This window comes from Hylobates moloch, unplaced genomic scaffold, assembly GCF_009828535.3.
Source record: "Hylobates moloch isolate HMO894 unplaced genomic scaffold, HMol_V3 SCAFFOLD_22, whole genome shotgun sequence".
Lineage (NCBI taxonomy): Eukaryota > Metazoa > Chordata > Mammalia > Primates > Hylobatidae > Hylobates > Hylobates moloch.
The window spans coordinates 8,816,805-8,842,039 of record NW_026652297.1 but is presented as its reverse complement, the minus strand read 5'-3'; the positions used below and the strand labels follow the sequence as shown (position 1 = coordinate 8,842,039).

Genomic DNA, 25,235 nt, shown 5'->3' with positions numbered 1-25,235 from the left:
TTTTTTAAATTTCATTGCAGCAGACACCTCTCTTCAGATTTCATGCCTCAGCAATGGCACATACCATTCCTCCAGCGAAACCATTCTTTTCCTTTTCACCATTTCATCCTTTTGTCTTTCAAACTTCTCACCAACTCGGTGCGTTTTGTCCTCCTCTAGTGCCAGCCTTCCTTCTTTGTTAGATACCTAGCATTTACAGCAATCTCTAGGTAGATGTGTGGTCGTTCAGTAAGAAGAGAACACGTTTTGTGTGCTCACTCCAATGGGTGTCTGGCTTATAAAGTAGGTGTGGTCCAATTCCTGTCTGCTGCCACCGTTGTGCCCTGCTCTGGTCAACAGCTCAGAGAGGTTTGCTCTCTCCACTGGCCCTGAAGGCCTCCCATGTTCCCCCAGTTCAAACTTCACCTCTCTCATGAGGCTTTCCCTCACTGCATCCTGTATCCTCACAGCCCTTAACACACCACTCAACAAATATGCATTTACATCTAACCAAATGTGACCCTGTGTCCATATTTATGTTTCTATATATTAACGCATTCTTGTTTCCCCTGCCAGGCTCCATTAGTCTGGTTAGCTTTTGCCCATGTATCAGGAGATGAGGGGATGGGGAGAGGCTCAGAATCCAAACTTGACAGAGTAGGTGTCCGCCACTAGGTGATGGTGGGGTCAGGCATCTCCTTAGGCTGTCTGTGCTTCTGTTTTCTTTTCAGCAGAGATACCTGCTTTCTTGGAAACACATGTGATGGTCAGCTAGCCGTAGAAGCACTACTGTAATAACGATGTGATCTTTGTCATTTCACTTTTTCGGACCTCACTAGTCCTACATATAAAAAGAGGAAGTTAAACTAGCTCAAATGTACTGAGCAGAAGGAATGGAGATTGTGCAGCTGAGGGAGCGGGGCCTGAAAAATAAGTGTGGGTTGTGTCGCCACACACCGGGACTCCTGGGATCCTGACCTCTTTTAGGGGTCAAAAGAGGGCAAACTAGTTGCTTAACAATATTTAGAGCTATTTCTCTTTTCACTCTCATTCTACGAGTGTACACCGGAGTTTCCAGCAACTACATGGTATGTGAAGTCATCCCTCTAATGATAACCTGTAATGAGGTTATTACTGTGATTTTTAATGAATACATTTTAAAATGTTTTAATTTCTTAAAAAGCAAACATTAATCTCTATATATGTGTGTATACATATACAGGAAATGTATGAATATATATGCATTGTATATATGAATATACATATATGCATTGTATATATGAACATACATATATGCATTGTATATATGAACATACATATATTCATTGTAACTATTCATTGTATATATGTATATACATATATTCATTGTATGTATGTATATACATATATTCATTGTATGTATATATATATTCATACATGTGTGTATATATATATATTTATACATTTCCTACATAAATAAAAGTTCTTTAATGTACTAATAATTTTTAAGTGAAAAGGAGCCCTGAGACCAAAATGTTTGAGAATCACTGAACCAGATTTCTAGATCTTTAAGATCATTAATTCACTCAACAAATAATTGTGCCTCCTGTGGCCAGGCATTTTGTAGATACCGAGGATAACGTGGTGGTAACAACATGTTCCCTGCTCTGATAGAGTTTTACATTTGGGAGGGAAGAGACAAACGAATAAATTAACAAGGAGAGCAGTAGGTTTAATGAAGCCATAAAGCAGGACACATATTCCTGCACAATCTGTGCGCGTGCTCAGACATAACACCCCACAGCGCAGCAGGCAGATTCAGCGGCGTCGCCCCGGAAGAGCCCGAGCCCTCTCAGTTGCCCTAGGACGGCGAGGGCGGGGCCTGCTCGCCCTCCGGCGCTGGCGTCAGGTGACGTCACTGGGCCGCGCCAGCCAATCGTGGGCAGCCGGGGTCTAGGCATCATGGTGGCTGGCGGCCTGCGGGTGGCGCTGTGGCCCGTCGGGCGGCCCCACAGAGCCGCCCTAGCCTCCCGCCTTCCCCAAGCCAACGTCTCCGCCGTCGGTTCCGCGGCGCCGCCATGGCCGACGTGGAAGACGGAGAGGAAACCTGCGCCCTGGCCTCTCACTCCGGGAGCTCAGGCTCCAAGTCGGGAGGCGACAAGATGTTCTCCCTCAAGAAGTGGAACGCGGTGGCCATGTGGAGCTGGGACGTGGAGTGCGATACGTGCGCCATCTGCAGGGTCCAGGTGATGGGTAAGCGCTGCACGCGAGGCCAGGGCCGCGCTGCGGCCTCCGGGAGCCGACTTCGGGGTTGGGAAGGGACGGGCGTCCGCCAGAAGCCTCGGAAAGTGCCCCGCCTGGGAGAGTGGGTGGAGGTCGCCCTGCCCCGGCGCCGGAGGAACGCGGAACCACACTCCTGCTGCGGCTCCTGAGGGCTGCGGCCGCCGCCTGGGGCTGCGGGGTTGTGCAACAGGCGCCTGGCGCCGGGTGGTTGGTGTCCTAGGGAGAGAGACGGGCAATAAACGGAGGTAAACAAGGTAATTTCAGGTAGTGATGGGTGTGACCAAGAAAGTAAAACCGGGTGATTGTTGGGAACTAGCCGGAAACACTTCGGTTTGTGTGGCCAGCCCCAGCCCCTGCTCTAAAAGCTCGTCACAAGGTGGTCAGGGTAAAGGCCGTGATTCAGCAGTGAACTTTAATAGTCTTGGTCACCACGAAAGTGATGGTCCGGAGTCATCTTCCACAAAACGACACCCTTAGTTCTTCTCGAGGGACGCAGGAAAGTGTTCACAGCCATTGCATTTCCGGATTAGCTTACCGCCGCTCTTCGAATGGTTTTTAAATCCGGATTGATCTAAGACGGGTCAGATAGCACTAGCGTGGCTTGAAGGGGACAGTGTGGTTCAAGAATATCTAAGTTTCGTGGAAGCTGAAGAATTGTAAGCCCTTTTTTCAGAAACGTAAAACTTCACCTCCATCACACCCCCTCTCCATATCGGATGCCATTTCCTGGAGAAGATACTGTGCTGCTCTGAGTCATGCCTTTGTGGAGAACCCTCTTACAGATATGTCTTCTTTCTGTGATATTTTGAGTTAAAATATTAGACCAAGCGAAACTTTTCAGAACAGCTTAATCTTGTTATATTGTATATGGTTCTAAGATCTCAGACCACTTTGAAAAGCAGGTGCTACTTAAATGCAAGTTGTATTTTCAGATAGGGCATTTAAAATTACTATGAGAGCATCTTCAGTGGAGTTCTTTATTGAGGGTAGTTAAAGAAAACGGACATTTCTGTCGTTTGAAAACTGTGACTTGTCTTGAAAAATGAGAGAATTGGAGAACATAAAGAGAATTGCTCACCTTAAGGGGGGTGAGACTTTAAACATACCTGAATCAAGAGATTTCTCAGTTTATGCTCTTTTGTCTTTTATTCCTAAAGGCTTGTTTCAAAGAGGGTTTAAAACAATTGGATTCAGATATTTTTATCTCTTTCTTTTGAAAGACCTTGATATTAGACATGACCCACTTATTTTACATGGATCACTTGAGCCCAGGAGTTTGAGAACAGCCTAGGCAACATCGCAAGACCCTGTCTGTACAATTAAAAATAAAATAAAAAAACTGACCAGGCATGGTGGCCTCCAGCTACTCTGGAGGCTGAGGTGGGAGGATCCCTTGAGCCCAGGAGGTCGAGGCTACAGTGAGCCTTGTTCCTGCCACTGCCACTATACTCCAGCTTGGGTGACAGAATGAGACCCTGTCTCAGCAACAAACAAAACGCATTAGGCTTTAAAAGTATCTAGTTTATTTGCCAGCAATACAGCTGTCCCTGCCCCCACTTAGGAATCATAATTTCCAGTTTGGGAAGCATTTTTAACTGATCCAGGAGACCCTTTTTTTTTTTTTTAAGACAAGTTTTGCTAAACATTTTATCTCCTAAATAAGTTTCCTTTAGTTTAAAGGAAACTAAGCTTTCACTTAGTTCCCTTCCAGTTTAAAAATAATGTTCCCAAAGGGTATTTTCAAAAGATTTATCTCCCAAAAAGCTATTTCCTCCCCAAAGGAAAAACATTTTTAAAGAGTAAGTGGAAATGTATAACCTGAAATAATGATTGAAACTTGGCAACAAATAAACTTTACTGAGAGATTTTAATGTAGGTCAAAGTATAGGCTATAAATGACACATTTCATCATAAACTTTCTAATTATAGCAGGTATTCTGCTACTACAGGGTCAGTCTTGCGTATTTACAACAGCTGTACTTTGGGTTCAGGAAAGTATTCTAGGCTAGACCTTTGTATTTTGTTTATGAGGTGTTAAAACCCACTTAGAGGTCAGGTGACAGCAGAAGGAAATTTTTTTTTCCAGACTTCTAGTCCTTACCCTAGCATCATTCTAAAAGGTGTTATTGTACTCCTTAGAAATGTACTGTTCTAGATTCTAGGAAGATCATTAAAGCAATTTTTCATCTTTTATCTGAAACTTTAGGAATTTGTGTAGATTTGGGTCAGTTTTGATAATCTACATCAGAGCTCTAAGTGTAATTTAGAGATTCCTAGATTCAGCAACAAGAACCCACTTAGTTCCCTTTCTTTAGTATTTGGAATTTATCTCACACACTTGTGATTTATTATACTTTCTGCTCCCAAGACTTGCCTGTCAGCCCATTCTGATATGGATAACACTCTCATCTTGGTTTCCACTCTCCTCCCTTCATTCAGAAAGGAGTGATGATTGCACAGTGAGCAAGTGCTGATGAAAAGGGGAATAGGTTTGCTAGTACAGCCAGTTATAATAGCCAGAGTAACCCTTCATGACTGTATCACCTTGGATATTTCACATAACTTTTTGGAGCCTTATTTTCCTAATTTGTAAAGAGGCAGTTGGGATCACCAACCTTAATATTAAAATTCTGTGATTGCACAGAACTAGCGCCAGATTCAGGTAGGATGTCTTCACTGTTATATCACAACCCTCATGATATTTAGTTGTTGTCTACGTCCCCATTTGCTGGTGAGCCCCTTGAGACCCAGCCTTGGTCATTTTGGTGTCCCCAGTGCATAACTCCTTGCACAGAGGAGATAGTAATTGTGGGATTGAAGAAAACCTCAGGAGGCAGTGGTTGTTTTTAATCCACACTGAAGAGACTAGGGCAGTGGTGTTTTTTTAAGGGTAAGAGCATGTGGCGAGGAGCAAACAAATGCCTGAGCAGAATCCAATATAAGAAGAGAAGCAGGCTTCACCTTCACCGTGTTTCTATTTTTACAGGATTATTTTTCCCCTATTTATGTTAAAAGCTATTTTCTGTTGGTTCGAACTTCCTTTTACCCAACTGTGACTCCTCTTCCAGCTAGCGAATGAGTCCATTTTTGGTCCCTAAAATATTCTATATTACTTTTTTCATTAAGCTGATAGTATTCCAAATTGAATTTTGGAAACTTCTAGTACAGCCTTTAGGATCTCATTTTTAGTATTTACACCTACTCCACTATATTAGAAGTTACTATAAGCTCACTGGGCATGCTCATGGGCAGTTTATTTTCAAGACATCCTTTTAAATAACCCATACATATAATGTTAGTATTTGTTTATATATATATCAAGAAATTCTAGAAGGATACCCAAGAAACCAGTAATAAAGTAATTTATTAAAATACTTTACCATTGTTGGGTAAATGCTTTGGGCTCAGACTTATCTGTAAAGGAAGTATTTTCTTTGTTTTTTTTTTTTTTTAAACTTTTATTTTAGGTTCAGGGTTACAAGTACAGGGTTGTTACATAGGTAAACTTGTGTCACAAGGGTTTGTTGTTTATGGCTTCATGAAACGAACCTTATGTCACAAGATTTGTTGCACAGATTATTTCATCACCCAGGTATTAAGCCTAGTACCCGTTAGTTATTTTTCCTGATCCTCTCCACCCTCCACCCTCCACCCTCCGAAAGGCCCCAGTGTGTGTTGTTCCCTGCTATGTGTCCATGTATTCTCATCATTTAGCTCCCAAGCATTTTCTTACAAAGAAAAAACCTGAAGTGTTTAGGGATATCTAGTATTTACTTATTTTATCTGTAAAATTCTCACCAGTTTGTATCATCCCCACTTAATATATAAATACCTCACAGTATTGTCCGTTTTTTATAGATGAGGGAATTGGAGTTTGTAATTGGTCCGAGGCCATGAACCTAATAAATGCCAGTGAAATGGGATTTGACTGTAGATCTGGCTCCACAGCCCTTGCTTTCCCCTCTGTGTCTCACTGGCTTCTCACCAGCCTTGTCTGAATGACCATCAGTAGCAACCTATTGGAAGCATACAAAGCAGTTCATTTTAGAGGAACTCTGAAGTGTCTTAGGGTAGAAAGTAAAAAGTTACTTCTTATGAGTTACTGAAGGAAAGCTTCTGTCAGTAAGTATGGATGACTTCAAAAAACTTGTTTATGAAAGAATCAATTTTTTTAATTTAATTTTTATATAAGTTATATATTCACACAGTTCAGAAATTGAGGAAGGTATGTATATTACCTGGAAGAGGAGTAAAAACTCTCCTTCCCATTCCAAACCCTCCCAGTAAACTTTATTATTAGTTCCTTGGGTATCCTAGTGTTTCTTGATGTATGTATAAACAAATGCTAACATATATATATGTTTTATTTAAAGGGTGTCTTGAAAATAAACTGCCCATGAGCATGCCCAGTAAGGGTATAGTAACTTTGAATATAATGGAGTGTGGCATATTTTTCTCTAGTAGTTTTCTCTATTGGCACTGTCAAGACATCTTTTCATCAGAGCTTATAAAAATAGAGGATTTGTTAACCCTTGTGAAATTGCTCCTGGTTATTATTAGTAGAATGCCTTGTACTTTATTCCTCTTTAAGTAGTTATGTTCAGATGAGAAATTAATAGTATGAGTCTTTATTGCCATCTCTAACCCTTAGGGCTTTTGACTTTGAAGTGTCTGGTTTTTAGAAATTGTATTCTGAGCATCAGAATGAGAATTGCTATTTGTTTACTTTTAGATGCCTGTCTTAGATGTCAAGCTGAAAACAAACAAGAGGACTGTGTTGGTATGTTGTAATTTCGTTCTCTTGCTTTTTCAACTGAAGGTTTTCTCTCAGTAGGGATGTTTGAATTTGAAATTAAGATTGACTTTATCAATACACAAAAATAAACTGTAAAGCAGTGATCCATTATTAATATAAAATATGTTGGTTCTCGAAAGAGTTTAATGGAATGAACCTGCAAATCCTTTTATTGCCATAATTAAGAAGAATTGGTTATATATTCCAGACATGGTCATAATAAACATTTTGGTAATCAAAAATTAAATATTTTCTATTAAGAAAATTATAAAATCAGAAATTTGTCAAAACATTATTTGAATTTTGGCTGTTATAGGTCACTTTTGGTTCTAATAATGCATTTCACTTTTCAATATTGTTATAATACAGTATTTAACTTTAAAACCAGAGTAGAAAAATTCTAAGTCTCAAGTATGTTTTTGGAATGTGGTTTGTGTATCAAATTTTCTTTAGAGTCTTAGACTACGAAAGTTGTCGTAGGCTAAATGTTTTAGGCAGTTTAAAGATTTTTATGCCCTAGTTCTTGAGGTGATCAAGTCTAGATTGCTATATAAACATGTTTATAGATTTTCTTAGAATAAAAGATTGGCTTTGTATTTTGTGTTTGCATGGTGTACATAGAACACAAATACATGGTGTACACAGAACTTAATATTGATTCTTGCAGTTTTGATCCAGTTCTTCCTCCTGAAACGCTTAGAATGTTTCACCCTTGCTTCCTACCCCCTGTAGCCAATTTTCATAGGAATTCTTTTCTTTTTTTCTGCCTTATTTCTTTCATTTAATCTTTTTCTCTTGTCATATAGCTCAGTTGATCAAGCAAGGGACAGATGAATCCCAAATTTGAGATTGCATTCTAGATTGTGGATGATTTCCCTTGTTTTAAAGTTTTTCTTTCATGCTGCTTGTTTAAAAAGTATAAATTTGGGAATCATGAGGGGCAGGCCACTTTCTTTGATCACAGAGAGACTTCTCTCTCCAACCAGCCACTTTGAAAAGTTCATCATCATATGAGGAATTGCACTGCTTATGGATGACTTAACACAGTTCATCACTTCTAGAAAACAGCTCAGCTCAGATGCACAACTGAATGTTTAGAAGCCTACTGCATACTAAAAACATTTACAACTCATTCTGTCTTGGTAAATAAAAATTGGAAGGACATTTTTCCATAAAATAAAGCCCAGAAGATCTCTCAGGTCAGTGCATGACTGAGAAGGTCAGATCTAAGGAAGGTTCAAGTCCTTTCATCTCCTAACTTCAAGAAGACAGCATGTGGAGCTGTGTAGGAACTAGGGGTCATCACATCACCCGTAGATTCTAGAACAGGGATGGAAAGGCTCTCAAACAGTGACTTATGTCTCTGTGTAACTTACACATTTTAAGTTTCTGTCTCTTTATACATAGAAAAACATTATTTTGGCCAATTAACTATCTTTTTTTCAAGATTATTATTTGTAATATAAAATAAGCTATAATTTTGAGTTCAGTATTTAAATTGAAATATGTAATGTCAGCTCTTCTTTTTCTTTCTTTTAGTGGTCTGGGGAGAATGTAATCATTCCTTCCACAACTGCTGCATGTCCCTGTGGGTGAAACAGAACAATCGCTGCCCTCTCTGCCAGCAGGACTGGGTGGTCCAAAGAATCGGCAAATGAGAGTGGTTAGAAGGCTTAGTGCAGTTGTTCAGAGCCCTGGTGGATCTTGTAATCCAGTGCCCTACAAAAGCTAGAACACTCCAGGGGATGAATTCTTCAAATAGGAACCGTTGGATCTGTGGTCCTTTGGGACTCATCAAAGCCTTGGTTTAGCATTTTGTCAGTTTTATCTTCAGAAATTCTCTGCGATTAAGAAAATTTATTAAAGATGGTCCTTCCTACCTCTGTGGTGTGTGTCGCGCACACAGCTTAGAAGTGCTATAAAAAAGGAAAAAGTTCCAAACTGAATCACCTTTATAATTTACCCATTTCTATACAGCAGGCAGCGGAAGCAGTTTCAGAGAACTTTTTGCATGCTTACGGCTGATCAGTTAAAAAAGAATGTTACAGTAACAAATAAAGTACAGTTTAAAACCCAACTCTTACTCTTAATTTGTTCCTAATAGGTATTTTTGGCAGGGAGAGGGAGCAGTCCATGAGATCTTTATGTGATACGAGGATTTTAAGTTTGGGCCAGTGAACAGGGTAAATAAAATTTAACTTTTGGGCATATGGAATTTTGATTGCCTTTAAAGTTACTATTCTCTATCATTGATTCATCAAGAAAACCTAGATCTGCACTCACCTCACTGTTCAATCATTGAGTAGTAAAGGACAGAAGTATTTTCTAGTTCTGGTCAGATGATGTAATTTTTTTTTTTTTTTTTTTTGAGGTGAAGTCTTGTTCTGCTACCCAGGCTAGAGTGCAGTGGCATGATGTCAGCTCACTGCAACCTCCGCCTCCCAGGTTCAAGTGATTCTCCTGCCTCAGCCTCCCAAGTAGCTGGGATTACAGGCGTGTGCCACCACACCCGGCTAATTTTTGTATTTTTAGTAGAGACGGGATTTCCCCACGTTGGCCAGGCTGGTCTCGAACGCCTGACCTCAGGTGATTCACCTGGCCTCCCAAAGTGCTGGGATTACAGGTGTGGGCCACTGTGCCCGGCCCAGATGATATAATTTAACTGTATTTTAGGTAACATGTTAATGAGGGAAAATGTTTACCAGTGTAGCATTGGATCAAAAAGTTTATCACACAATGTTTTAATAAATGGTTTATTCTGCTTACCTTATTTGAATTGTCATTATAATTTTATGTGCAACCGTAAACTTAATAAACTAATTTGTCAAGTAAATAATTTGAAAAAATTTATATTCATTTGTGCTTTCATTTGACAGTAATAAAATTTAAGGTTTATTACCTGGAAACAGTGCAAGAAAATACTAAACTTTATCAAACTGATTCACACTGAGGGGAGGTTATTTTGTAACAAATAATGGACCACAAGTTCATTTTGGATTCTTCTGTAGTAGAGGCTACTGATATGAATTTAAGAAAAAACCTTAGAGTCTTAACTTTTCACATCTGCAGATTAAGTTTGCCATTCTGAATTTTTAAATCTAAGGGATGTGGATACATGGAATGTTTAAAAAGGTAACAATTAGAATAAAAAATTAAAATTACGTATGCTTTTATATGGGTTACTTTTTATTGATCACATTTCTCTGGAAATTTTTGCTTTATATTTTTTCACAGTTGTCTTTCCAGCTACTGAAAAAATTATACAAATATCTTTTACCATTTAAATGGTTATCATTGTGCAGTGAACTGTTTTAGTAACTTTCTGTTTGACCTTTTTAGAAGGTTGCATCCTTAAAATGTGAACCAGATACATGGCTTTGCATTGAAGAGGAAAGCAGTAGAATGTCAGGTTACTTTAGGCAGTGTGACAATATATAAATGAAATGTGGAGGATGGTGATAACGATTTGATTTTCCACACAGCAAAACCACAGTCCTGCCACCTAACAAAGCCCTGTTTATGCTACACACCAGCATCTGAGGGAAGAGGAGGCACTGTGACAAAGCAGCGCTGATGCTGCCCAGCCTGCGATGATTACAGCTCATCTGCACAGCCATCTGAAAGTTTAATACATATTCATCAGAGGGAACATGCTGGGACAATTTTGGGTTCCAACACAAAAGTTAAGCATCAAACAGGTTTTTCTTTCCATTTGATTAAATGATGCTGATTTTATTTTATTCTTGCATTAGAAACAAAGATTAGTTATCTTTTGCTATTTAATTTTCCATCTATGCAAATTGTGTTATTACAGCTGACCGCTATCAGTAAATCTTAACTCTGTTGGTCCCATTGCTTCCTTTTTTATAAAAATACTGTGTCCCCCTTTACTGTCGTGAAGTGAAATTCATAAATATATTTCCTACACATAGAATTTAAATGTATATAATTGTTATATGATGATAGAACTAAAAAGAACTTGTAATTCAGTTGTATTTCAATATAGAAATGCTTGGACATGGCCGGGCACGTTGGCTCACGCTGTAATCCAAGCACTTTGGGATGCCAAGGTGGGCGGATCACCTGAGGTCAGGCGTTCCAGACCAGCCTAGCCAACATGGTGAAATCCCGTCTCTAACAAAAATTGGCCGGGCGTGGTAGCAGGTGCCTGTAATCCCAGCTACTTGGGAGGCTGAAGCAGTAGAATCACTTGAACCCAGGAGGCAGAGATTGCAGTGAGCCGAGATCGCACCACTGCACTCCAGCCTGGGCAATGAGTGAAACTGTCTCAAAAAAAAAGAAACACTAAAGTAACTGTAAGAAAAAGCACTTTGCTGCTTTTTAAGTTATTGCCATGGAGCCAGGCACGGTGGTGCACACCTGTAGTCTCAGCTACTCTGAAGGCTGAGGTGGAAGGATTGCTTGAGCCTAGAAGTTTGAGGCTGCAGTATACCATGATCATGCCTGTAAATAGCCACCACACTTCAACCTGGGCAACATGGCGAGACCTTGTCTCCAAAATAAATAAATAAGTTATTGCCACGGGGTAGTGTGGAGAAATGAACGTTTAATGCTCTGCAATGAAAAGGAGAAAATTTCAGTGTTTAGTAAGCCCTTGTTTGTATTTATTTATTTTTTAGAGACAGAGTTTCACTCTTGTTACCCAGGGTGGAATGCAGTGGCGCAATCTTGGCTCACTGCAACCTCCACCTCCCGGGTTCAAGTGATTCTCCTGCCTCAGCCTCCTGAGTAGCTGGGATTACAGGCATGCGCCACCACGCCCAGCTAATTTGTTGTATTTAGTAGAGACAGCGTTTCACCATATTGGTCAGGCTGGTTTTGAACTCCTGACCTCAGGTAATCCACCCGCCTCGGCCTCCCAAAGTGCTAGAATTATAGGCATGAGCCATTACACTGGGCCCAGCCCTTGTTTTTTAAAAAAAATTTAAAGAATAAAATATTACTGATTTGGCTATAAGGAAAATTAGAATTAAAGTACAAATATATTTTAAATTTTAATCTATTTTGTATTGAACATTCGAATAGTATAACAAAATACTGAAAAATGTTTGCATGGAAGTTCCTGTTTTCCATCTTTAAGTCATTCCATTTCTGCCATCATTAGGTTTTGTTCAGCAAAATATGTCTTACAGGGAAAGTATTTTCTTTGCATTTTAATACTCTCACTTAGTGGCAGTACAGCCAGGATACCCGGATTTGAATCCTAGCTCCACCATTTATTTGTGTGATTTTAGGCAAGTTACTTCACCTCTCCATACCTCAATTTCTTCATGTGCAAGGTAGATAATAATAACTATAATAATTCTTGGCTGGGCGTGGTGGCTCATGCCTGTAATCCCAGCACTTTGGGAGGCCAAGGCAGGAGGATTGCTTGAGCCCAGGAGTTTGAGACCAGCCTGGGCAACATAGTGAGACCTCGTCTCTACAGAAGATAAAAACAAAATTAGTGGATGTGGTGGTGTGCACCTGTAATTCTAGCTACTCAGAAGGCTGAGGTGGGAGGATCGCTTAAGCCCAGGAGGTCAAGGCTGCAGTGAGCCATGATCACGCCACTGTACTCCATCCTGGGTGACAGAGCAGGACCCTGTCTCAAATAGTAATAATAATACTTACCTCTTTAGTTTTTTTTTGAGGATTGAGGACTAACTATATAAATTTAGAACAGTATCTAGCACATGGTTAAGTGCAACTGTTATTGTTCCATTGTAGTCACTTTTAGAAGCACTTTTAATAGAAGTGTTACTTTAATATGTTTTCAGTTATGAAATAAAATACTCCTAACTATTCTCAATAAAAATTTTGCAAGAAAAAATTGTTGTGAACATGATTAGATTACTTGTAGCACTGTTTTTGTGAACAATGGTAGTAAGACCTCAATAACTTGCCTGTTTTTCTAATCAGTCAACATGATTTTCAGATTTTATTTTTAAATTTTTATTTTATATTTCTTACGACAGGGTCTCTCTCTGTCTCCAAGATTGGGGTGCAATGGCATGATCACAGCTCACTGCAGCCTCAACTTCCCAGGCTCAAGCAATCCTCCCACCTCAGCCTCCCGAGCAGCTGGAACCACAGTTGCACACTACTACACCCAGCTAATTTTTTATTTTTTGTAGAGATGGGGTTTCCCTTTGTTGCCCAGGCTGGAGCTGAACTCCTGAGTTCTCAAGCGATTTTCCTGCCTCAGCCTCCTAAAGTGCTGGGATTACAGGCATGAGCCACCATACCCAGCCAAGATTTTATATTAAGAAAAGGTTTTAGTGAGGTCTCATTTTAATTTTAGGTTTTCCATCTTGGTAGAAATATCTTGCAGTGAGCCGAGATCGCGCCACTGCACCCCAGCCTGGGCGACAGAGCAAGACTCTGTCTCAAAAAAAACAAAAAAAAAGAAATATGAATATAAAAATAAATTTTTTGCCTAGTTGATTTTGGGACTCTTCATATGCTTAGAAAATTAACCTTTTTCTATTAGGCTGGCACAAAAGTAATTGCGGTTTTTTTGCCATTAAAAGTAATGGCATAAACCATTACTTCTGTTGTTAAAACCCTCAATTTTCATTTTCATAGCCTTTCAGAGTGAGAGTAAGCTTTGCAATCAACCTGCTGCTTTCTCTTATCTGTACACTTGATAAATCTGAGTCAGTGGTTGGAACGGCATCTGCTTTTCCTGTATTGGTTACAAGCAAGCACTTTGCCTGGGTGAGTGTAGCTGCAGTATAGCATAGAATTAAGACTACAGTTTCAGAGTCAGCCCAGCTTGAAATGTTGACTCTATCATTTACTAGCTGTGTGACCTTGCACAAAATCCTTAACTTCTCTGTGCCTGTTTCCTCAACTAAAATGGGATAACATTGTTATCTACCTCATAGAGTTGTTATGAAGATTAAATAAATGCATTTTAACTGCAAGAACAGTGCTTGAAACAGCACTCAACAAATGTCAGCCATTATTATCAATCACTACTGATGCTGGTAATCTGTTTGCCTTAATTATAGTATTGCCTTTAAGAAAGGAAAATTGTTTGCAGAGATACTTCTTGTAAGAATTATGATGTGTGTGTGCAGCTACAACCTGTAAAAAAATTGCCAACAGAGTTTTCGGGAGAGTGGTTTATAACCTTTTTTTTTTTTTTTAACTACCCCAACACATTCCGATCAGCAACAATGGGTTCTCCCACAGTGGTTCCCAAAGAAGTGTGTGTGTACCAAGCAGGGCAGGGAATAGAGTTAGAGAAAACTGCTCAAGTGAGTGCAGTGGCACACACCTGCAGTCTCAGCTATTTGGGAGGCTGAGGCAGGAGGATTGCTTGAGGCCAGGAGTTTAAGGCTGTAGTGTGTGATGGTCATGCCTGTGAATAGCTACTGCACTCCAGGCTGGGCAACACAGTGAGACTCCATTTCAAAACAAAACAAAAAGAAAAAAAAACTGCCCAGATGAAAATCTTGCTCAGAAACTCTTTAAACTATTTCAGCACAGGTGAAATGTTCTGTGCTGTTTGCGTTTTATCCGAGCCTCTAAGGAGATGCCTACCAACTATGTAAATGTATTGGGACTTAAACTCTATAGTAGTCATTTTTATACCTTCATTGTAAATTAACCTCTGCCATACTAACTCTAGCTCTGCTTTTTCTACTTTTACAGAAATTATACATTTTTAATATTATATATTTATAATTAAAGTTTATTGCATGCCTGCTATATATGGAGCTTCACCATAATGACAGAGAATTTTAATAAAAATAACTCTTCTCTCTTCAGAGACTACAGGGTCTGTTAGGGAATGTTAGCTTTACAACAGAATTGTAAAGTATAAAGTGTTGAACCTTCTAAGAGAAGTAGAAGAGAGAAACTATATTCTACTACAGCATTACACCGTATGTGACTACAAGAACCATTTCTTGTGTGGATTATAAAAACCTGTTTCTATTTTATTTAACAACATGTGGTTAAGTGGTATGTGTGGGGTATGGGGGGTCTGCCCACTGACAAAAAGACCCTATTAAGGAAGAAAATAACATAATCATTTCTTTATGTGTATAGATCTGTGTTGTCTAATAGTATAGCTACTAGCCACATGTAGCTATGTAAAATTTAACTAATTACAATGAAATTAAAAGTTCAGTCCCATGGTTATACTAGCCACATTTCAAGGGCTCAGTAGTCACATATAGATAGTGGCTTCCATATTGGATATTACAGAACAGAATATTCCCTTCAGTGAAGAAAATTCTATTGGACAGCACAATGTCGATGATCCATTCTATCAGAATTTCAGAATCATGGACACCTCAGTGATATATCAAAATGTGTTTTAAGTGACCTTCTGCATACCTTCAAAAGATTATCTTGAAACTAGGATATTGAACATGAGCCTTACTTTACTAATTACATCTTATCCTTAAAAGGAAAGAAGTATATGTTTTTAAATCTTTAGCTGCCAAATTCACTGGACCTGGAGAAAAAAAAATACAAAAATTCCAAATTATATGAAAAACCTCAATGTTTACTATCAAAAGGGATTGTTGACATAGTTTCCCATTCTTTAGATTTTGTAAGAATTTCTTCAGTTTGCAAAATGACAATATTTTAAGCTATAAATTCATGTAGCTGCTTTTGTGTCTTTAATAGATGTATAGCACTGGTTCTCAACCAGGGGTGATTTTTGCCTCACAGAGGACATTGGGCGATGTCTGGAGACATTTGTGGATGGCCACAACGGAGTGGAGGTGCTACCAGGATCTAGTGGGTAGAGGCCAGGGATGCTGCTAAACATCCACAAGGCATAGGACAGCCCCACAACAAAGAACTGTCAGGCCCCAAAATGTCATCAGCAGTGAGGTTGAGAAGCCCTGATTAATAATAACTTATATACATTTTGATAATATTTTTGGGAAGTTAGAATTCCCTACTAGAAATTTGCTAAAATATGGCCATTGATAATAATCAAACGTGTATAGCCCTTATTATGCATCAAATTCTTTTCTAAGAACTTTACATATATTAACTCACTTAATCCTTGCAAAAACCCTTTCTATTATTATCAACTCTTTCTACAGCTAAGGCAATGTAGGCACCAAGAGGTTACATAACCTGCTGCTATGGACCAAATTGTGTCTTCCCAAAATTCAGATGTCGAAGTCCTAACCCCCAATGTGATTATATTTTGAGGCAGTTGGTGGCTTTATAAGAAGAGAATGAGAGGGATATCTCACTTTTCTTGAACATACCCAAGAAAACTATGTAGGGATACAGTGAGAAGGCAGCTATCTGCCACCCCAGGAGAGAGCACTCCCCAGCCATCAACCCTGCTGGCACCTTGATGTTAGACTTGCCAGCCTCCCAAATTGTGAGAAAATACATTTCTGTTGTTTCAGCCACAAAACCCAGTCTATGGCATTTTGTTTGGCAGCCCAAGCTGACTAATACCTGCCTAAGATGACACTGGCGGAAGGAAAATAGTCTGAATGCAGGCAGTCTGGCTCTGGAATCCACATTCTTCACCACTTGCTTAACACTGTCTCAGTAGGATACCTTCTCTGAATGTATTTTCCTCCAAAATTGCTTTTTTAAAGTTTGTTCACATATTTCAGTTTTTAGTTCTGTAAAGCTACAAACAAACTTCATTTATAGAGATATTTTAGAGCTGTATATTTTGTTTTCAACTATTAGCCAAACCATTTCGTGGTGTTCTATACAATTTTTTTGTGTTTTAGTACAGTGGTTCCCAAATTCTTTGGCACCAGGGACAAATTTCATGGAAGACAATTTTTCCACAGTGGGCTGGAAGATGGTTTGGGGATGAAATTGTTCCACCTCAGATCTTCAGGCATTAGATTCTCATAAGGAGCACCCAACCTAGATCCCTCACATGCACAGTTCACAATAGGGGATGTTGCAGAAAGTCAGGAACCCCAAACGGAGGGACTGGCTGAAGCCATGGCAGAAGAACATACATTGTGAAGATTTCATGGACATTTATTAGTTCTCCAAATTAATACTTTTATAATTTCTTACACCTGTCTTTACTGCAGTCTCTGAACATAAATTGTGAAGATTTCATGGACACTTATCACTTCCCCGATCAATACCCTTGTGATTTTCTATGCCTGTCTTTAATCTCCTAATCCTGTCATCTTCGTAAGCTGAGGAGGATGTATGTCGCCTCAGGACCCTGTGATGATTGTGTTAACTGCACAAATTGTTTGTGGAGCATGTGTGTTTGAACAATATGAAATCTGGGCACCTTGAAAAAAGAACAGGATAACAGCAATGTTCAGGGAACAAGAGAGAGAACCTTAAACTCTGACTGCTGGTGAGCTGGGCGGAACAGAGCCATATTTCTCTTCTTTCAAAAGCAAATGGGAGAAATATTGCTGAATTCTTTTTCTCAGCAAGAAACATCCCTGAGAAAGAGAATGGATCTCTGAGGGGGGGCCTCTGAAATGGCTGCTGCAGGGGTTGGATGTCTTTTATGGTCGAAGCTGTAGGGATGAAATAAGCCCCAGTCTCCCGTAGCGCTCCCAGGCTTATTAGGATGAGGAAATTCCTGCCTAATAAATTTTGATCAGACTGGTTGTCTGCTCTCAAAGCTTGTCTCCTGATGTTATCAATGACAATGCATGCCCGAAACTTCACTAGCAATTTTAAAGATGTTATCAATGACAATGCCTGCCCGAAACTTCACTAGCAATTTTAATTTCGCCCCTGTCCTGTGGTCCTGTGATCTCGCCCTTCCTCAATTTGCCTTGTGATATCTTATTACCTTGTGAAGCACGTAATCTCTGTGACCCACACCCTATTTGTGCACTCCCTCCCCTTTTGAAAATCACTAATAAAAACTTGCTGGTTTTACGGCTTGGGGGCTCATGGAACCTGCCAACATGTGATGTCTCCCCCGGACACCCAGCTTTAAAATTTCTCTCTTTTATACTCTGTCCCTTTATTTCTCAGACCAGCTGACACTTAGGGAATATAGAAAAGAACCTACGTGAAATAATCGGGGGTGAATTTCACCCGATATCTGGCTGAATTTCCCCCGATAGGGTTGGCGCTCCTATGAGAATCTAATGCTGCCGCTGACCTGACAGGAGGCGGAGCTCAGGCAGTACTGCTTGCTCACTGCTCCGCTCCTGCTGTGAAGCCCAGTTACTAACAGGCCAAGGACTGGTACTAGTCTGTGGCCCAGGCATTGGGGACCCCTGTTTTATTATACTGCTGTCATATCTGATCTAAATGCAAATGTTCATATGCTAAAAAGGGAATTTATGTTTGTTTTAAAACACTAAGAGCATATGAAGATATCATTGGTAAAAAATAGTATATTAAAATAATTGGTACAGTTTTCATAAATGCTAAAACAATATTGGAGCAGATTATTACTAACATTTATCAATAGTTTCAAATTTGGTTCCAAGAGCAGATAACGTGGTGAAAGTGTTAAGCCCTTCTGCTCATGCAGAAGTATAATGATATCTCAATCCTGGGGGTTCCTTGAAAAATCAATTACGTCTTTGATAAAGCCAGGTTTAATAAAGAGATAATGGTGCATAATATAAGAAGTTAATTTTGTGTTTGGTATGGTATCTTCTTTCAAACACTAGTCAATCAGCTGGCAATACACTTGGCAACAAATAACAGAAAACCTCTGCTGCTTAAACAGATAGGGGTGTTACTGTCCCGCACAATAAGAAGTTCAGGGCTGGTACAGCAGGTCAGTGGTGCCATCAGAAACCAGGCTTTCTGCTGTCTGCTCTTGACCATGTCAGAGTGATGGCTCATTCTCCTGCCCTCTCTCTCATGTTCCCAAGATGAATGCTGTACTTTCAGACAGGCCTCATATTTATGTTCTTGGGAAAAAGGATTTTTTTTTTCTTCAACAAGACATTGACTTGAACTCGGTGAAGGGCTCCCCTCACCAGTGCCTTTTTTTTTTGTCTTTTTTTAGACAAGGTCTCACTCTGTCACCCAGGCAGGAGTGCAGTGGTGCGATCTCTGCTCACTGCAACCTACACCTCTACCTCCTGGGTTCGAGTGATTCTTGTGCCTCAGCCTCCTGAGTAACTGGGATTACAGGTGCATGCCTCCCCGGTGTCTTTAGTCTGTAGCTCACTGGCCAGAATTATGTCACATGGGAAAAATCAGAGATGAGGTTTTTGGTTTTCCAGCTTTCACAGTAGAGGAAGAAAAGGAAAAGAATAATTGGGAATGGATGTTGAATGACTCCACCTATATTATCAGCCACAATTGATATTAACAATTAACAATTGCTGATACTTTGGTAGTTGCTGCTACATATAATTTCTTTTCAGAGCCTCTTAGAATTGGAATCTTAGAGATTGTTTATTCTCTGATATGACATCTTCATGTTTATATTTTTGAATATGCCAAATTGTAAAGCAAAGTTTTTTTTAATGGGCTTTTAAATGGACACGTCCATTATGACACAAATTTGGATAGTCCTTAAATAAAATTATACATCTCAAAATATAACTACATATGGAAAAAATATGATGTTACATAAGCTGTAACACCACTTTCAGGTATTTTCCAAACTCGAATTTTATGCCGAGGTTCTAGAGAGTACCTGTTCTCTGTATTTTGAAACTCTGAATAGAAATAGCATGTGGAGGCTTTTACAAATAAAATGGTTGCTTGTATACTTGTCCTGACAAATTTAAACTGTTTGGAAAGCTGTAAATCCAATGTTCTTAGCCAGGTGCGGGGGCTTACACCTATAATCCTAGCTACTCAGGAGGCTCTGGTGGAAGGATCACTTGAGGCCAGGAGTTTGAGACAAGCTTGGGCAACATAGGGAGACCCTGTCCCCATCTCTAAAAATGAACGAATGAATGACTGAATCTAATGCTCTTACCCAGCAATTTTATTTCTACCACTGCTGCCTCAATGTCTCTACAACATTTAGCTTCTCTATTAAAGAATGCAGTCAGTCAGCAGAATACTGCCTGAGAGGGCCATATCCTCAACAAGATTTCTTAAAGAGCTGGATATTGGGCAAAAGAATTGAAAAGATGTTTCACAAAAGAAGAAGTCTAAATAGGCAGTTGGCACCTGAAAATGTATGTGCCCATTATGCCTCATCAGAAAATCAAATTAAAATCACAATGAAACACCACTATATACCACCCTAGAATAGCTCAGATTAAAAAGACTGATAACACTAAGTCTTGATGAAGACATAGAGGAATTGGAACTCTTTCATTCATTGCTGGCAGGAATGAAATATGGAATAACGACTTTGGAAAACAGGCAGTTATTTTTAAAACTTAAATATATACTTACCCTATGATCTCTTCTACCCTATCATCTATTCTTAGGTATTTGCTCAAGAAAAATGAAAATACACATCCACAAAAAGACTTACAAAACAATCTTCAAAGCTGCTTTTTAAAATGTTCATATTTATAATAATAGCCCCAACCTGGAAACAACCCAAACGTTCATCAACAGAATAATGACATATTCATAGAATGGAACACTACTCAGCAGTTAAAAAAAAAATGGTGGCAAGCACAGTGTCTCACATCTGTAATCCCAAGCACTTTGAGAGGCCAAGGTGGGCAGATCACTTGAGGTCAGGAGTTCAAGACCAGCCCAGCTAACATGGTAAAACCTCATCTGTACTAAAAATACAAAAATTAGCCAGGTGTGGTGGTGCATGCCTGTGATCCTAGCTACTCAAGAGGCTGAGGCAAGAGAATCGCTTGAACCCAGGAGGTGTGGGTTGCAGTGAGCTGAGATCGTGCTACTGCACTCCAGCCTGGGCGACAGAGTAAGACTCCATCTCAAAACGAAAAAAAATGGGGGGTGGGGCTGGGAACAACTGATGCAGGTGATAGCATGGCTGAATCTTTATAATCTTTAGATTACGTTGAGCAAAAGAATCCAGGCACAAAAGACTACTTAGCTGTATGATTCTGCTCTCATGAAGTTTGAGAACAGGTAAAATCTATAGGGATCAAAATCAGAATGATTGCCTCTCAGCGAGGAGTATTGACTGGAAAAGGGCATGGAAAAGCTTTCAGCAGTGAGGGAAATGTTCCCTCTCTTGATCTGAGTGACGATTACATGAATGTATACATTTTACAAAACTCATTAAAGTGCACATGTAGGATGTGTACATTTTACTCTATGTGAAACTAACCCGAATATTTTTTAAAAAAGAAAGAGACGGCAATTATTATTTAAGACCATAACCAACACCCTTTTACATTTGCTACTAAATGGAAAATATAAGAAAATGCATTAATGGTGTTCCATTTGTCTTATTGTTCAACTCTTCAAGAAATCATTCAAATCAAAATAATTGTGTTTCTCATCCTGTTCTGGTCCCCTGTGGAGGTAACCTGAGAAAGCTCCTTGGAGTTCATTAGAAGGGCCACACTTTCAAGAAGTTTCTCAAAACTCAGGAGAAAAAAGTAATGGAAGAAGTGATTTTTTTAAGGGAAAAAGTTTTATTAATTCCATCTCTCTTCTAGAATATTTTTCAGGGTTTTAAATGTACAAAGTCTTGGAGCTACCCCCAATTATAAGATGAAAATTTTAGTGTAGCCTGAAATTCCTCACTGAACTCTGAACTCTCACTTTTCTGACAATACGCTTAGATCTTCTTAAGGATGAAAAATATGGGCTTGGATTCTTCCCATACCTCACACTTCAAATAGCCCTTGATGACCCTGAGGCCGTAGTGCTGTGTTTCGGTCAAACAACAGCCCAGAACCGAAGTTTTGTGAGGTGCATAAGTCACTCTATTAAAGCACAGGAGTTCTGGAGTCCTCCCAACTTCACCATTCCCTGCTGTTAGGTCCTTAAGGTGAATGCAAAGTGAAAGGAGCAACTTTCAAAGTTCTTGCTGTAGTCTCCACCCTTAGCTCTCAAACCCACCAACTAACCCAGCAAAGTCTGGGGGGCCTCAGATCAGCCCAACCCTCTGCCAGCTCCGCCTTCACAGACGAGGGATCAGGGCCCCAGTGCTGTGCCTAAGACCTCCTTTAACTCAGCAGTAGCCCAGTGGAAGCTGCAGGATCCCGAATCCAGATCCACTGTGTGTGGCAAGACCAGCACCCCTCCCTGCCCCCAACACTGTCCACCACCATCTGCTTTGAGTCCAGCAATCTCATCCTGCCCCTTTATTCTAGTTAGATACCTCAACACAAGAAACCCAGTTTTCCAGCTCAACTCACATTCTCCTAACTCTAATTCCAAGTAGGTCTTTACATTCCCTTTTATTCCTGCAACTCCCACCCCTTCCTGACTTCTGAAACTGGTCCTCTGTGCCCTCCAATATTTACACCAACAAAATTTCCACCATCCTCTTCCCTTCCCTACAAATTCCCTCCATTTTGTTTTCCCTAAAACCTGGTTCTCCCCTGAGGACACTGTTTCTTCTGCAACACTTCTGCTCCCCTCATCCAACTGGACCTGGCAGCATGCAAGACGTCTTCATTTCTCTTCATTGCTGCTCTCCCTCCTTCCCTAAAAACACCCAGCTTTGAATCTCACGTCACTGGACTCCAGCAATCACTGTGTCTTCTTGCAGCCCCACAAATCACTCCCTGAGTTGCTAGCTCCCAGCTCTCCATCACTACTCTTGATAATTCTTGGTGATTTCAATACCCACATAGCTGATGCTTCTCATACCCTGGCCTCCCCATCCCCTGATCTCATCTCCAGTGATGTGCTCTCCACTCCTGCCTTGACTGCCACTCACTCCAGTGGCCACACCCTTAAGCAAGACTCCTCAAGAGTAGCTTACACTAGCTGCCTCCAATTCATTGATTCTCTGTTGAACTGACTCTCATAAGGTTTTCATCCCACCACTTCCTAGAAACTGCTCTTGTCAAGCATCCGCATGACCTCCAAGTTGTTAAATTCACTGACCAATTCTCAGTCCTTATCCCACTGACCTCTCAGCAGCATTTGCCATAGTTGATCACTCTTTCCTCCTTGATACTCTTTCTTCCCTTGATATCCAGGATCCACATGCTGTCTCTCCTAATACCCCACTGCCCTCACCTCCTCAAACTCTAGGGCTCAGTCCTTAGATTTCCCCTCCCTCACCCCAGAGTGATCACACCCAGTCCTGTGGCTGTAAAGGCCATTTATATCTGGGGTGACTCCCACTGAGTATCTCCAGCCCAGGCCTCTCCTGTGGGTTCCAGACCCATAGATCTTGTAGACTACTCAAGATCTCCATTTGGCTGTCTCCCCGGCAGGTCAAATTCAACACGTACAAGACTGAGCTCTTGATCTTCCTGACACCCTGCTCCTCCAGAGGATTTCCCACCCTGTTTATGAGAAATTCATCCCTCCAGTTACTCAGGCCCAAAACCTTGGAATCACCCTTGCTCCTTTTCTTTCTGTCACACCCACAATCCATCCATAAGCAAACTATCTTCCCCCTCCCCTGATTTCTCACCAGGTTTACTGCAGCAGCCTCCAGACTGGTTTTTCTGTTTTAACCCTTGCCCTCTTCTGTCTGTGATCCTGTTAAAATGTCCATCTGATTGTTGAAAACTTCCAGTGGCTTTCCATCTCACTCAGAAGGAAAACCTAACTTCTTGCAGTGATTCGTACGGCCTCACTGCTCTGCTCTGTTTCCTCCCTGAGGACATTTCCTGCTGCGGGCCCCTCACTCTGGGCCACCCACACTGGCCTTCTTGCTGTTTCTCAAGCTCACCAGGCTTTGAGCCAGCTGTTCCTTCTTCCCTAAGTGCTCCACCCTCAGGTAGTCATACGGCTCACGCCCTTACCTTCAGGAGGTCTCGACTCGCATCATTTTCTCAATGCAGTCTTGCCTGACCACCTATTTAAAAGCGAAGCCTTCTCCCTGGTGTATCTCAGCACCTCCCTTCTCCTTCCCTGCTTGATTTTTCTTCACAGCACTTACCACCATCTGTGGTGGGCTGGAAAACATGGCCACAGTATTTTGCAGCTACTCCTATCACTCTGGGCTAGGCTTATGACCAGTAGAATGTGGCAGAAGTAACGGTGTACCAGCTCCAGAGCCTAGAACTGAAGACATCTTGCAGCTTCTGCCTTCACCCTTTTGGAAAAATGCCCTGAGGCCATCATGCTTTGAGGAAGCCCAGGAGGAAAGACTGCAGAGAGGCTCAACCACCTCGGCTCTCCCAGCTGAGCTCAGCCGCCCACCGATCCCCCAGCTGAATGCAACCATAAGAGCAAGCCCAGGTGAGACCAGCAAAGAGCTGCCCAATCAAAGCAAATCTGTATATTTGTGGGATAAATGCATAGAATGAATAGACAAATGAAAGATAGGCCAGAGCTTTGTGTGGATTTTAGTTAATATGATTTAGTACGCAGTCCTACTTTACGAATTCTCTTTTATACATCAAAGTTATTACTTGCAATGTGCTATCAGGTATGAGGTGTTTAAGTGTCACCAACCGAATCTGATGTTGCATTTTCTTTACCATAGCATATGTCAAGGGTCAGGCCCACACTGTATATGGAAATAAGACTTTCATCTCATTTGCAAATGACTATAATGTTACTATTGTTTAACAAAGTTGGGGTGTTTAAATATTTTAAAATATTCTTTAACATAACTTCTCTACCCCACCAGTGGACATCTAACTGGGGTCTACATGCTTAACTTAATTTTTTCTTTTTGGTTACAGGATGCCACCGGCCAATTTTTTTTATAATTTCCTTTTCTCTCCATCCGTTATTTTTTCTCCATGAATGTGAAAGCAGACTCACCAAAATTTCTAGTAAATACTTAGTACTCCTTCATTCCAGAATACAAAGTCTTTTATGTTCTACTAAAAATAACTTTGACTTTTATCCACTTGTTTAATTCATTATTATAACCATAACACTTTTTTTCAAATAATTCCCACATTTTCCCCACATATCAAATCTATGTTTTGTGGAATGTCTTTTGCTTTTTTGTTTGCTAACATTGCATTGTTTGCTCTTCTCTAATAATCTGTGTCTTCTAATAAAATCTCTTACTTTGCAGAGCATTGCTTAGCGGATTTTTAAAATCTCATTGTGTGAACACATACAGTTCATTTGTATATCTGCCATAATCCATTTCCAGATGGAATCTCTCTCAGGAAGTATTTTCTATTTCCTTCAGATATACCAATTACTTCATTTTCTCTCTTAGCTACTGTGACTCCTTAAGAAGAATATC

General features: G+C 40.3%; 1 protein-coding gene across 3 annotated transcripts; it reads left to right on the top strand.

Annotated features, from left to right (window-relative positions):
- The first annotated feature begins 1,920 nt into the window (after positions 1 to 1,920).
- On the top strand, positions 1,921 to 24,645 carry RNF7 (ring finger protein 7). 3 transcript variants are annotated; one of them, XM_032143475.3, is made up of 3 exons: positions 1,921 to 2,211; positions 6,974 to 7,021; positions 10,519 to 24,645. In XM_032143475.3, the coding sequence occupies exons 1-3, from the start codon at positions 2,037 to 2,039 to the stop codon at positions 10,608 to 10,610; spliced, it is 315 nt and encodes a 104-aa protein (XP_031999366.1). In that variant the 5' UTR covers positions 1,921 to 2,036; the 3' UTR covers positions 10,611 to 24,645. The 3 variants fall into 3 exon arrangements, with proteins under 3 accessions (XP_031999366.1, XP_031999367.1, XP_031999365.1); XM_032143476.3 differs by lacking the exon at positions 10,519 to 24,645 and adding an exon at positions 8,576 to 9,113 and having other exon boundaries at positions 1,921 to 2,204; XM_032143474.2 differs by lacking the exon at positions 10,519 to 24,645 and adding an exon at positions 8,576 to 9,113.
- Positions 24,646 to 25,235: the final 590 nt, after the last annotated feature.

What these genes read in the sequence shown, in the direction of transcription:
- RNF7 (XM_032143474.2), top strand. Translation starts at nt 2,037, where the DNA reads ATGGCCGACGTGGAAGACGGAGAGGAAACCTGCGCCCTGGCCTCTCAC. An exon ending in CTGCAGGGTCCAGGTGATGG is followed by an intron (nt 2,212 to 6,973) that starts GTAAGCGCTGCA and finishes GTTTACTTTTAG; the next exon opens with ATGCCTGTCTTAGATGTCAA. An exon ending in CAAACAAGAGGACTGTGTTG is followed by an intron (nt 7,022 to 8,575) that starts GTATGTTGTAAT and finishes TCTTTCTTTTAG; the next exon opens with TGGTCTGGGGAGAATGTAAT.